This window comes from Dermochelys coriacea, chromosome 10 (assembly GCF_009764565.3).
Source record: "Dermochelys coriacea isolate rDerCor1 chromosome 10, rDerCor1.pri.v4, whole genome shotgun sequence".
Lineage (NCBI taxonomy): Eukaryota > Metazoa > Chordata > Testudines > Dermochelyidae > Dermochelys > Dermochelys coriacea.
Genome location: NC_050077.1, coordinates 73,353,716 through 73,366,800, shown reverse-complemented (window position 1 = coordinate 73,366,800; position 13,085 = coordinate 73,353,716). Strand labels below are relative to the sequence as shown.

At 44.9% G+C, this 13,085-nt stretch overlaps 1 protein-coding gene and 1 long non-coding RNA gene across 2 annotated transcripts in view; one reads left to right on the top strand and one right to left on the bottom strand.

Annotated features, from left to right (window-relative positions):
• The window catches only part of SLCO3A1 (solute carrier organic anion transporter family member 3A1), a 213,351-nt gene extending 212,407 nt beyond the window's left edge, over positions 1-944 (bottom strand). Inside the window, 1 exon segment of the mRNA XM_038420176.2 lies at positions 576-944. Within this exon segment, the coding sequence (XP_038276104.1) occupies positions 576-749 (174 nt within the window). The 5' untranslated portion in view covers positions 750-944.
• Positions 945-3,120: 2,176 nt separating this feature from the next.
• LOC122456124 lies at positions 3,121-5,645 on the top strand. Its single transcript, XR_006274803.1, has 2 exons — positions 3,121-4,017; positions 5,297-5,645. It is a non-coding gene; the product is annotated as an uncharacterized LOC122456124 (long non-coding RNA).
• Positions 5,646-13,085: the final 7,440 nt, after the last annotated feature.

Sequence of the window (13,085 nt, the reverse complement as noted above, 5' to 3'; positions counted from 1 at the left end):
TTACCGCCCGGGGCACGGATCGGGGCCACGCACTTCGCTGCATCGAGCTTGTCTGTTGCATCGATCAATTGCGGGTTTGCATCGATCAATTGCGATCGGCATCGATCAATTGCCAAGTGGGACGCACCGAAAATGTTCGGTCACTTACGCGCGTGTGGCTCTGTCTGTCTTCCCTTCACTGGCGGGGAATTAGCAGGTAACCGAAAGACGCCAAGCGAAGCGAGGAGCACACCGCTCTGGCGCTACTAAATACAGAGCAGTGAGCGGAGGCAGGAGTAGATTTAGCCGAGAGGGGTCACCCCGGCCGGGGGCAGGGCGCAGCGGCCAGCCCCGGCACTGGGGAGACGATACCGCATCGGGCTCCCTGAGGATCGAAAGCCCAGCCCCCAGGGTTAGCTCCCCGGCCCTTTCCCCTCTGCAATCCGGGGCGCCAATGCCTCCCGGCCCCCGCCCCGGTGGCTCGGGCTCTCCATCCCCGCCGCAGCGCTTGCTGAGAGCCTATTGCTCGGGGCCGGGGGGGAGCGGATCCTGCTCTCCCTAGCCATGCCCCGGGCCCGGGGCCGGCGCACACTCACCAGGTAGGCGCCCACCGTGCCCTGGGCCAGCATCAGGGCGCACTCGGACACCAGGAAGATCTTGATGTTGGAGAAGCAGGAGACCTTCTTTTTCCGCTTCTTATTCCGCTGCGCCTCGTCCCCCTGCAGCTCGCCGCCGCCGCCCGCGGAGCCCCCGGGCTTCTTCCCCTGCATCCTTCCCCGCGCCCGGCAGCTCCCGGCTCCCGCTGCGGCCGGGCTGCCAAGGGGCTGCTGGAGGGGCGCCGCGGGGCTCCTGCGTCCCCCGGCGGCTCGCCTCTGCCGGAGCGGGGTGTGCCAATCACAGCGGCCGCTGCCCGGCCCCTGCCTCTCTTCTGGCTGCCCGGGCCAGCTCCTCCGCCGCTAGCCCTGCCTCCCTCCCTCCCTCCTCCCTCTCCTCCTCCGCTCGCCCTGCTGCGCACGGGCTGGCAGCGCCGCCGTCTCTCGCCAGCCCGGCTCCAGCCAGCGCGCTCCCCCCGCCGCCCCTCCTGCGGCTGCAGCCGGCGGGGGGCGGGGAGTGGCTGTGTGGGGGCAAAGAAGGGGGCGTGAGCCCGGGCTAAGGGGGCTGCTGGGCTGGCCTGTCCCGGGACAGGCAGGGCAGGGAGCGATGCCGCCCCCCCCCCCCGCCAGAGTCCCAGCGGCGGCTCTTAGCAAGGGGCAGAGCCCGTCGCAGCCAATTTCCCCACGGCGGCAAGAAGGATCCAGCCGCTGAACAGATCCCGCCAGCTCTGCTGCCTCGGCGACCTCCAGCTGCCCACCCGCTCCCTGGCACCCACCAGCCCACAGCTCCTGGGCGCTGCCTGGTGGACCCCAGCTCCCTAGCCCATGCCGACGCCCAGCGCCCTGGCGCTGACCAACGGAGTCCAGACAATAAATAGACAATTCTCGGGCACCAGCCAAGGATTCAGGCAAACCCACCGCTCCCCTGCACGTCGGTGGCGTCTCCTTTCGCGCCAGCACTCCCCAGGCGGCTGGTTATACATACTGACTGCGGGGTGCCTGCCCTTAGCATGTAAGAGCCCCCAGAAATATCGGATGGAGAGATTTTTTTTTTTTTTAGAGCAGAACAGCCATTAGCCAGCTCCTTTCCCCAACAGCTTGGTTCAACTCGGTGCTGCTCCATCTGGCACTTTGGAGGGGGGGGGGAGGAGGGGATGCCAGGCTACCAGCATTACAATTCTCTCTAGTTTTTGGACCCTTGTGCCTTTTTTTTTCCTAGTGCAACCTGCTTTGCTTCCTGTTAGGAGCAAGACCAGAAATGGTAGATGTTCCAATCAGGAAATTGGGGAGGGGGAAGGGGAATATTCTGATACCATGGTGAAGGGCCCAGCAGGAAAGTCTAAGTAGAGAGAAAGCAACGCGCAGAAGTTTGTTTGAACACAAGCCTCAGCAAAAAAGGGAACAGGGGACAATACAGCCAGATCCTCAGCTAATGTGAATAGCCATAGCTCTGCTGACTGCAGTAGAGGTACAATGAGCTACAGCAGCTCAGGATCCAGCCCCATCTAGTTTCTGGTCATGCACTTGCTTTTATGTGTCTGAAAACACATGGACTTTCGGCCACTAAGAACCCTACCAAAAGCAAGTTATGCTGCTTGCAGACAATTAATGAGAATGGAAATCCACTCCCCTTTCTATGCCCCTGACAAGCTCTTATTCTAAGGTACCTGTGCATCATATGCATGACCACTTCTCCTTCTAATCATCACTTGCTTTACATTATCACCAGCTCCAGAGTTCTTATGTCAAGAGTTCTCCTTTTAAAGACCCCTGTATAGCTCTTCTGCCATTACAGATCACATTCCTTCTCCCTCCAGCAGCAAAAACCTGAGCTCCTGCTTTTCTCTGAGGGCATACCTTTCAAGTTTGAGTGTGCATTCTCATATTCTATCATGGTTTCTTACCTTATTAATTCCTCAACCATTGGTATGTGGACCAGGCATTAGGGGAAATTCTGGTTTTTGTGGATAGTACTTGCATTTGGAAATTCAGCTAGTTGGGCTTTTTGTATGGATATCTGGGTAGTGGTCTGTGACAAAGGTCAGCATGGATGATCTGCTAAACCCTTCTAGTCTCCAGTTCTATGAGGATATAGGATAAGTGCTGTAAAAAGTATCTAAATGATTCAGGAACCCAAGTCCCATTTTCAAAAGTGATTTAGGCACTGATTGAAAAAGTCACTTTTTCAAATGGGACTTGGTATTTTTGAAAATGTTCCTCCATCATCAGTCAGGGCATCAGATAACCACTAACTGGCTTAAAGTAGAAGGGTCTTCATTTTTCATTTGAAAAATTGCCTTTTTGAAAAGCTGGGAGGATTGCAAAAAGTCAATGAGAAATTAATAACTATTTGATAAACTATTGCAATCATATTTAAAATAATTCATTTTAAATCTCTTTAAATTGAAAAGGGTCTATTTCAAACACTTACTAAAAATGCTTAATTACAGGTTTCAGAGTAGCAGCAGTGTTAGTCTGTATCTGCAAAAAGAAAAGGAGTACTTGTGGCACCTTAGAGACTAACAAATTTATTTAAGCATAAGCTTAAGTTGTTTTCATTTCAAAGTAGTTTTTCCATTTCCTTGACCAGCTCTCCATTCAGGTTAATCCATAGAGTTGCCTAGTAACAGCTTCAATGACTAAACAAAGAACAAGCACCTTCCTCTGAAGTATGCAACAAGTCACTGTTAGGGGCAGGATATCAGAGGAGATGGACCACGGGTCTAACAATTGCGTTCATCTTTCTTCTCCCTCTTTAATAGGACAGAGTGAGAAGCTTCAATGCCTGGGATCAGGGAAGGGAGAGTCTTAGGTCTCCTTGGAGTGTCACAAAAGATTTCTATGTTAACATTTCAGGTTGAGGAGGCAGATGCACTAACACATCTATGACAAGGAGAACAGCTTCCTAAGAAATCCAAGTTTCATACTGATTGCCTGAGACTTCAGGGCATTTTTATTCCAGCAAATGGCAGACATCAGGTACTCTGTCCTCCAGAGACAGTGTACTTGATTCTCCTCTCATTTATACTGGGTTTCAAGCATTGTATAACTCCATTGACTTATTGTGGAATTGATCTGGTGTTAAGCAAAAGAATTAAGTTCATTATATTTTCAGTCAGATACATCAATAGCCCTGGAATTCCCTTTTCCAGGTTTCCATAAATCTGTGGCATTGAAATATTTCAGCAGAGAATACATTGCAATTCCTCTGTCTTGCTGAAATGTGTTCTATCGATACTGATATTTTAGTAAGATATGTCATGTTCCCAGACTTCCAGGCCAGAGGAAACCATTCTGATCTAATCTGACTTCCTGCATAATACAAGCCAATAATTTCGACATCAACCCGATAACTCCTATTTGAGCTAAAGCATTTCTTTTCGAAAGATATCCAATCTTGATTTAAAGATTTCAAGTGATGAAGATCCACCATAACCCTAAGTAAGTTGTACTGTTCTAATGGTTAATCACCCTCACTTAAAAATTTGCACCTTCTTTCTAGTTTAATTTGTTTAGCTTCACCTCCCAAACATTAGATCTCATTATTCCTCATCTGCTAGCGTAAAGAACTGTCTATCAGGAGCAGTTTCTTCTCCATACAAGTACTTGTAAAATTGTGATCATTTCACCTCTTAACCTTCTCTTGAACAAATCAAATAGATTGAGTTTCCGTCGTCTTTCACTATAAGGTGTCAGAGTAGCAGCCGTGTTAGTCTGTATTTGCAAAAAGAAAGGAGTACTTGTGGGCACCTTAGAGATTAACCAATTTATTTGAGCATAAGCTTTTGTGAACTACAGCTCACTCCTCAGATGCTGTATTTTCCACTGCATGCATCTGATGACGTGAGCTGTAGTTCATGAAAGCTTATGCTCAAATAAATTGGTTAGTCTCTAGGTGCCACAAGTAGTCCTTTTCTTTTTACTATAAGATGTGTTTCCAGACATGATTCATACTTGTAGCTCTTTTCGGTGTTTATCGGTAGTCTGAATGAAGAATATGCCTTTGTTATGGCTATTTTAAGCTTACTCTGAACTTTTCTTTTACCATTCCTAAAATCAGCAGCTATTGTTCACATCATCAAGCAAATATTTTCCTCATTCTAGCCACATCTTTACAGTGATAAACATTTTTAGAAGATAGACTGTTAGGACTATCTCAGGAGTTATATAATCCCCCTTTACCATACAATCTGAACACCTCACAGAGGAGTTGTGAAGGTAAATACATTAAAAGTCATGAGGCACTATTCTCCCATTTTAGAGATGGGGAATTGAAGATGCAGAGAGACTTAAGTGACTTGTCCAAGGTTACACACAAAGCCTCTGGCACAGAGCAGGAATTGAATCTGAGTCTCAACGTAGACAAGAGTGTAGACAGAGCCTTACTGTAGACAAGCCCTGAGTCTAACCACTGGACGAACCTTCTTCTCTGTCTAAATACCTTTCTTGAGTTCCATCCACAAATAGCAACCACAGGTTTTTGCAATAAACTAGAGAATCCAAAACTTTCATAGCAAAGTAGCCAAGGACCAGACATTTAAGTCATTATACAAATGTTTTCAGGAATCTGCTTCCCACCAACATTTTATATAGATATAAGTTATTTTAATATAAGCCTCCAAAAATGCAATAAAATTGTCACTGAATAATGACATAAATTAGAATTTATTGATGGCAAGGAAAGAAAATATGTAATGCCTCCACTAATATGTTCTCCCTTTTAGAAAATAGTGGAAATGATTCCTTAAGAAAAAATCTCCTGGTATGGTTTGTGATTGGGACAGAATCTCCTGTCCAGCTTCTGAGAACGTGCACAGATGTACACCATTGACATCCACAGAAAACTACTGGTTAAGAGTTTCAAGGAGTCCTTTGATTTCTCTTTGGTGTTAAGCTGGAAGCCAGCTCTATAATAAATCTTGACTTCCCCGTCATGCTTTGCTTCAGGAAATACAAAGTAAAACTATTGATGCCTAAGTTGTTATAGTATGTCATTAATAAGTTTATAAGCTTGGTGAAAACAGACACATATAGAACACAGAACTAATAAAGAAAGCTAATTCTGCCTTTTAATGATCACTCCCTCCCCATCACGAGAATACTTTTCTGTGCACATAAATCCCAATAAAGCCAATGGAGTAAGCATTTGAGGAGAATAAGCTTTGGATATTTTGCCCATTTGTTTCTTGAGGAAAACTAGTTTTCTTTCTTTAAAGGTGAAATGAGATTATCACACCTGCTGAGGGCCCAACCAGGTTGAAAGGAAGAGGAAGAGAATGGGAAGGTGGCTCAAAGGGTTTGAACAGTGCATCCAAGCTTTCCAGGATTTCTGCAATATGCCATGTCCTGAGAGCTTCACCCTCAGAACCTGCCAAAGCACAGAGCAACGAAATACTTCAATTTCTCCTGTACCTTCCATCCAGAGGCAGTAATTCACAAAGACTCTACTCCCCGAGGTCATCAGTGGGGAAACTGAGGCACAGATTAAGTGACTTGCCCAGTGTCACACCCCGAAATAGTAGCAATGCTAGGAATGGCCTGGTGTGAAGGTGGGATTTTGTGCTGCCACCTGACATTTGTCCACTCCACAGCCTACCCTGTTATTTTCCTCCTCCTAAGGGCATCCCATAGGGTCAGACCTCTGCCATGCCCTACAATTCTTACTTCATGCTACTTTTAAAGCCAGTATTGCAATGGGTGTTACCAAGGCTTCTGGGACACCGTAACCCAGAGGTGGACACTGCAGAGGACTGCATAGAAGCGGGATGGAGGCCATGTGGCAATGATGCCCCAAAACAGCTGGTCAGAACTGACAGTTAGTGGTGGATTGCAGTGACAATCCACCAATGCCCCCTTGAGATGTGGGGCCATAGGTAGCCTTCTGCTTAGCTTGTGCCTCTGGTCAACGCTGGTTCATTACAAACCAAAGCCAAGATCCTCTCTGCCCTATCAGCACATCAAGTTGTTTAGAGCGTGGTCCCCAAACTTTTACCTCGTGCCCCCTCCACCACATCAATGTCCTGCCCCCCACCAGGGTTGGTAGCTGGAGGCCAAGGCTGGGGCCGGAGTCACATCTGAGCCAGGGTCCAAGGCTGGGGCTGTGATTGGGAGCAGAGCCGTAGCTGGGAGCAGAGCCGCAGATGGGCGGGCTGGGAATGGAACCACAGCCAGGAGTCGGGGCAGAATGGCACTCCCTCCCCGCCCCCAATGGGGGTGGCCAGGCTCCACTGCACCCCCTCCAAATGTTCCTTCATGCTAGAGAAGCACACCCCCAAAGTTTGGGGACCACTGTGTGGAGGCTAAAAACTCTCCCCCTCTCCCCAAGTTCATAACATCAGCAGTAGCTGTCACCATTAATAACGACTTCAGAACTCACACCTAGCAGGTGATTTTATTAATAGCAGGAGGTGGAACACAGAGCAGCTTGTGAGTCCCCTGTAGAGGGGATGAGGGTGAGCACCTCCTTTATCTGTAGGGTGACCAGATAGCTCTGAAGTTACACAGGAAGCTGGTCTGTGCCATCAAGTGCCATCCAGCAGTCCCCATTCAGAGTCATATTTATAGACCCCAAACTGACTTAAGCTCAGCACCTCAATGGGATAAGAGATGCCTTACACTACACTAGAGAGGGGATAGGGCAGAAGGGCTCCTGGTGTCCTAGGTGCCCAATCAGGAGGCAAGCCCAGGGGAGCAGAGAGAGAAGTTCAGTTTGGGCGGCTGCAGTGCCAGGGCTCTCAAAGGGGACAGGTCTGTGCAGGGGGTGTGCTAGAAATTCCAGTTAGAGCACACTGCTGGGAGCACAGGCTACCTCTTTCCTTGAGGTTTCTCGGCCTACTGCTCCTGGTAGTTCTGGCAGGATTATATAGGCAGAATGGTAGTGATGAGCCTTCTGCTGCTCTTATTTCAACTGGTGTAAACCAGGAGCAGCTCCATTAACATCAATGGAAGTTCCCCAGGGAGATGAGAGCCCAGGCCCAATGGCACTACTCAGACAAGGCATTTATTTTCCTGTGCAACTTGCTATGTAGAGGCTGAGTTTAGCTCAGCACGAACCATTTGGATGAAGAGAACAGCTTCACACTGTGTGAGGTTTGCTCTGTCAAAATGCATTTACAGGTACCATAAATTGCATCTGCTTAATATCTCCCCATCCTACAAAGCCCCACTTGGTATATTTGTATGGAGGAACAATGTCAGGTTAAGTAAATAAGGGATAATTTCAGAAATGGTTCAAAGCTAGGAACTAAAACAAACCCCCTGGCCATGCAACATGAAAGCCTTCCATCATGACTGGACAGAAGTTATGTTCTGCAATTTCTGATGCAAAATCCTGTGGAGGAGTCTGCCCCTTAAGGTGGTGACAGAGAATGATTTTAATTACTTGCCAGCGCAGAATGCATGTGTGATTAAAGCATACATCTTGTTAAAGAGTTGCAGAGAAGTCCAGTGAATTGACTACAACAGAGATGGTGATGGGGAGTCAGCTTTACATTGCAGTGACTTGTGGATCAGCAGCAATAATGACAGGGCACCAATGACATGCTAACTTTCTTAATACAATTGCTTTTTATACAGATGTCAGACTTGATCACATTACTCTATTGAGTTCTGCCAGAGACTTGGGCTCGTTAAAAGGCATTTCCTTCAGACAGACTGATTAGGGGCCTTGTTCCTTTCCCCTAGATGATGAAAGGCTGAAGAGCATCTCACTAAAGCTAAAAAATTGTGGAAAATTAAGACATCCGTTTAACAAGAGGTACAAGTTCACCTTGAAGTCTCCCACTTAGCAAGTGGTCATAAAATAGGAGAGAGATTCACAAATGAAAGAACTGGATGACCAATTACATTTACACCGTTATAAACCTAGCTCCTAACCCATAATTATGTTTTTGCAACTAATCAGGGCTCAACCTGTGAGGTGCTGATATCCGCAGCTTCCATTGACTCCAGTGGGAGATGAGGGCACATTGCACTAGGCCCTCAGCACATCACAGGATCAGGCCCCAAATGGAAGCCAGAGTAACTTTTGGATTAAATCAATGTGACCTAACAAATACAGTGTAATTGCAGCATACCTGCAAATATTGACATTGGCCTCTCCATTGCATTTAATGGGAGAGGTCATTTGCAGATTCAGAAATTGCCTAGCAAAGTACTAGACAATAGACTACAGCTTTCCATCTATTAATCAACATTTCATTAAAGGAAATTATAATCCAAACTATAAATCGATATTCAATAAAAACATTTGCTAATGTTTTATTGTAAGGAAGAGAGCTGGATGCTATAATGCAAGAACATGATTCTATCATTATTAGACCCATTTATAGAAGGGAAGAACAGAAGCATGTGCTGGACATAGAGTAAAGAGTAGCAGTACACATGCTGGAAAATAAAATGGGATTAAATGCTAGTTTAGTTCAAAGGGGTTTTAGGAGCGTACGTTTCTTTCTGTTTTGAAGCACTTTGGAGACAGAGCTTATGCCTTCCCACTGAAGTGAGTCAGTGCCGCGTGTGGAGCTTAGACAGATTTGTGTGAATTACAAAGCCAGTACAATACTGGTAAGGGATATAGGTTTCTACAGAGCTAGTCTTCTACTTAGTGCTGTAATAGCACTTTGGGATGTGTTCTTGTCCAGTCTCATTAGCAAAGCTGCATCTGGCCTAGTCAGCATTTGAATGGGAAACCTTTAAGGAAAACCATGGTTGTGCAGGAAGCCGTGCTAGCCAAACTAGGGGGGTATGTTTCCCTCAAAGTCCATTCAGAACTAGTTTTCCAGATAGTAGCGAGTGCCCTGGGTAGTAGTGGTGTGACTTTGCAGATGAGAATTCAACCAAGGTCTCTCACTTAATGATACCATGACACTTCGTGTCCAATACAAATGCTAGCCCTAGCATGTCAGCCAAAGAGCCCTTTGTGCATTGCAGCTCCCTATTTTGTTTCCCTGCTTTCAGCTGGATACAGAACAGTTAGAATCATGTAAGTGTTGTCAGACAACTGCCACTTCCCCCATGTAGGTTAATGCATTTCAGCATTAAGGGAAGTAAAGGCCTCTATAACTAAGTTGAAAGTGCTTTGGATCATCAGGGATGGAGGCAATTGAAAGCAGGTGGAATTCCACTCTATTCTGAATAGGCTATACACACTCTAAAAAGCCAAGCTTACCCTTTCTTGGGGGTTGATTGTGTTAGTAAGAAACAACAGCAGCTCATCATAAATCTAAGCCATCTCCCAACACTTGGCAGCTGCTAATACCAGCACCTTCCCTGCAGTATTTCTCTGGTTTTACTGTCCACCCTTAAACTGGCTTCAACCCTTTTATAATCTGGTTTGAGCTAATTGAATGCACATGCAAAGGTGACTCAGCAATAATTACTGAATCCACATGTTCAAGCACCTCATAACAGGATAACTTAACAGAGGAATCCAGTGTGGGGTCCTAGAGTTTGCTAACGTTTTACAGAATTACATAATTGCAAAATACATTGCTGCACTATCGTCATCATTTGTTTAAATCCCCAAATTGCATGCAGGACTGGACGTTGAAAACAATGTGAAGACTTGTACTGCACAAATAAACAGCATGAAAATATGCCTTTTTATTTTTGGTTCACAACAAAACCTCAGAGAAAAAGCAGTCTGAACCTTAGGTCTGATGTCTTTGGTCATGACATAATTTGCCTATTAGGCAAATATAGGGAATGTTTTTTTTTAAAAAAAATAAAGACTTCTTTGCAATTGTAGCAACTCTCTGCAGGGCTAGAACTTGGGACCTGTATTACTATAGCACAGACAGCTAACATATGAGCTAAAGGAGCAACTCTGTTAAGAGAGCAGTATTAGGCTATCATCTTATGTGGACCAGCCACTAGAACAGGATACTCATAAAACACATCGAACCAGTAGGTTACACACAGATGAACTCAAATAACACAAAGACAATCATGCTCCTAGTTGGAGAGCAAGTGATCAATGTAATTTAAACCCTATTGGGCCAAATTTATCCCTGCTGTAACTCACTTGAGGTCAGAGCAACAGGATGAATTTGGCCCCATTATGTCTATTGGTTAATAGCCAAACAAACTACTGGTGTCCATTTGATGGCAGGATCTGCTGCCTACATATTACTGCTACAGAGATGTGAGTTAGATTCTGTAGGATGCAAAACCAGTAGTTCTACCAAGGAATCCCTCTGGCTGAACCAGTAAGAGATAGGTCAGCTTTTTTCTGTTTTATAACCACATTGGTTATGTGCATATGACTCAATCCCAAAGTCCATGGAATTTTGCCTGGGAAAATTTTGACTAAGGGGAAGCAGAGCAAGGACTTTAGCTTTTGGCCCATATTGAGTTCAGGTGTCCTGGTTTTTGCCTAGGACTGAAAGATGTAATTATTTTTATATTCTTATAGCTACTACTAAACAACTGGCCAAATCATGTTCTAATGTGTATCAGCCTCTTTAGTCATGGTATATTAGGCATAAAGATCTGCCACTTTCCATTTAGGAAGATGTTAATTCTGTCAAGTAAAGTCAGTGATACTCATGGAGCAGTATCAGATTAACCTCTGCATGGACAGCAGCAGACACAATCAACCAACAATAAAAGAACGAAGACAGTTATGAAACACTTAATAGAAAAAGCTTGATCTTGAAATAAGGAGGGAGAGAGAGAGAGAGAGACAGAGAGAGAGAGGAACTGTATAGGTTCCATCCTTTGTTATGATGGCTTCTTAAAAAGTGAAATAACTGTCCTAAGCCAAGTAATATATTGCAGTTCTCATTAGCCAGAATTGGAATTCTCACTGGCTGTTGACTAGTGGACTCTAGGAATTGAACAGAGGGATCGATGGCTCCCTTCTAGGACCACTTAATATTGTTGGGTGTTAACCTGCATCTGTTCAAGTGTTATGGAGAGTTCTGGCCTTGCAAACTGAATCAAGCTAACCATTTTAAAAAGCACCTATTTCATCATCTAGGCACACCGTCTGCATTTTTATTCCATATAACTGGTCACAGAAGTCACATAGTGATGTGTCCTGAATTGGATGGCAATCTATTGGAGAAATAAACACAAAAAATAGCTTTTACAAAATGGCAGTGACAGCATTTCTGGAATGAACACTCGAGTGAATATTTATTTCTGCCAAAATTCATGATGCTTCTACTCTGTCTTAAATTCAACTATAAACTCATTGGGTGCAGGATTTCTCTCTTGCTAAGAAAACTCGGTACAATAAACTGAACATTCTTGTAGATCACATTTGCTCTCTGGAATATTTGCAAATAAGCAAACGGATGGTGTTAGGCCTACCAGCAAAACAATCAGAGAGATTGATTAGTTTTATTCCAGAGAGTATTCGTTAATATTCTTTCTCCTATATCCATCCAGCTTTCTTCCTCAGGGTTTGTAAAGCACTTGAGATGACTGCAGCTCTGTATACTGAAATATCTATACCACTAGCTACTGTAGAAAATAATATTTCATTGTGATATTCAGATCCAGGTCCTCAGCTGGTGTAAATAAGCACTGTTCCATTAAATTCAAATCTGAATAGAAAGACAATCTTGGGGTTAAGGCATTGGATTAGGGCTGGCTACATACCCCTCTCTAAAGCAAACTTCCTATGGGACTCTAAGCAAGTCTCACCTCAGTTCTGCATCTGTAAAATGAGGATAATCAACCTCCTTTCGTCTGTCTTGTCTCTTTAGACTTCAAACTCTTCAGGGCAGGAACTTTCTTTTTTTGTGCTCACACAGCATATAGCACAATAGAGCCCCAGTTTCAGTTAGCTGCTGCTGCAGTACAAATAATAATGCAGAACCTGAGGAATCAAAGGAGGGAGATGTTGTTCACCCTGCTAGAACTTTGATTAGTCAGGGGAAGATAAAGAAGATTCACTTGCTCTTGAACTTACTCTCAAACATATAAACAGGGACGGGCAAACAAAGGGTCAATCAAAGGATAAGAACAGGTTGTTCAACAGCAACTTAATTCCTCACCAAGCCAGCAAATGGTTTTCTCAGTGACCCCAAAACAAGCTGTGCCTTTGGGATAACAAATGCAATAATTCATTACTTTCTTATTATCTTCCAAGCCACAGAGCTAATAAAGCCAGTATTTTCAGCTAGGATAACTGCAAAACCTTCATGTGAAAACCACAGCAGAAAATGACAGGCCTTAAAGGCATGGCATGGTAGGGTAGGGAGTTATTAAGGGAGATTTGCAAGCTTGTTATCTGGGTCCTGGAGCTTCCCAAATGTAACCCCATCCGTCTCCAACTCCAGAACACACAATGAATGTAAAGAAAATGGAGCAAAAATGAACAGAAGCAGCAAGGAGAGGAAAAACTGTCAGCTACTTACTAAAATTACTGCTCCAGTTTTCACGGCTGTTTTAAAAAAAAAGTGGGTTCATTAAAATATCCTAGAATCTGTTCCATGGATGTTGGAAGTTACAGTTAATTTTATCTATGGGCAAGCCTTTGGAATTTCATAGGTTGAATTTGCTCCT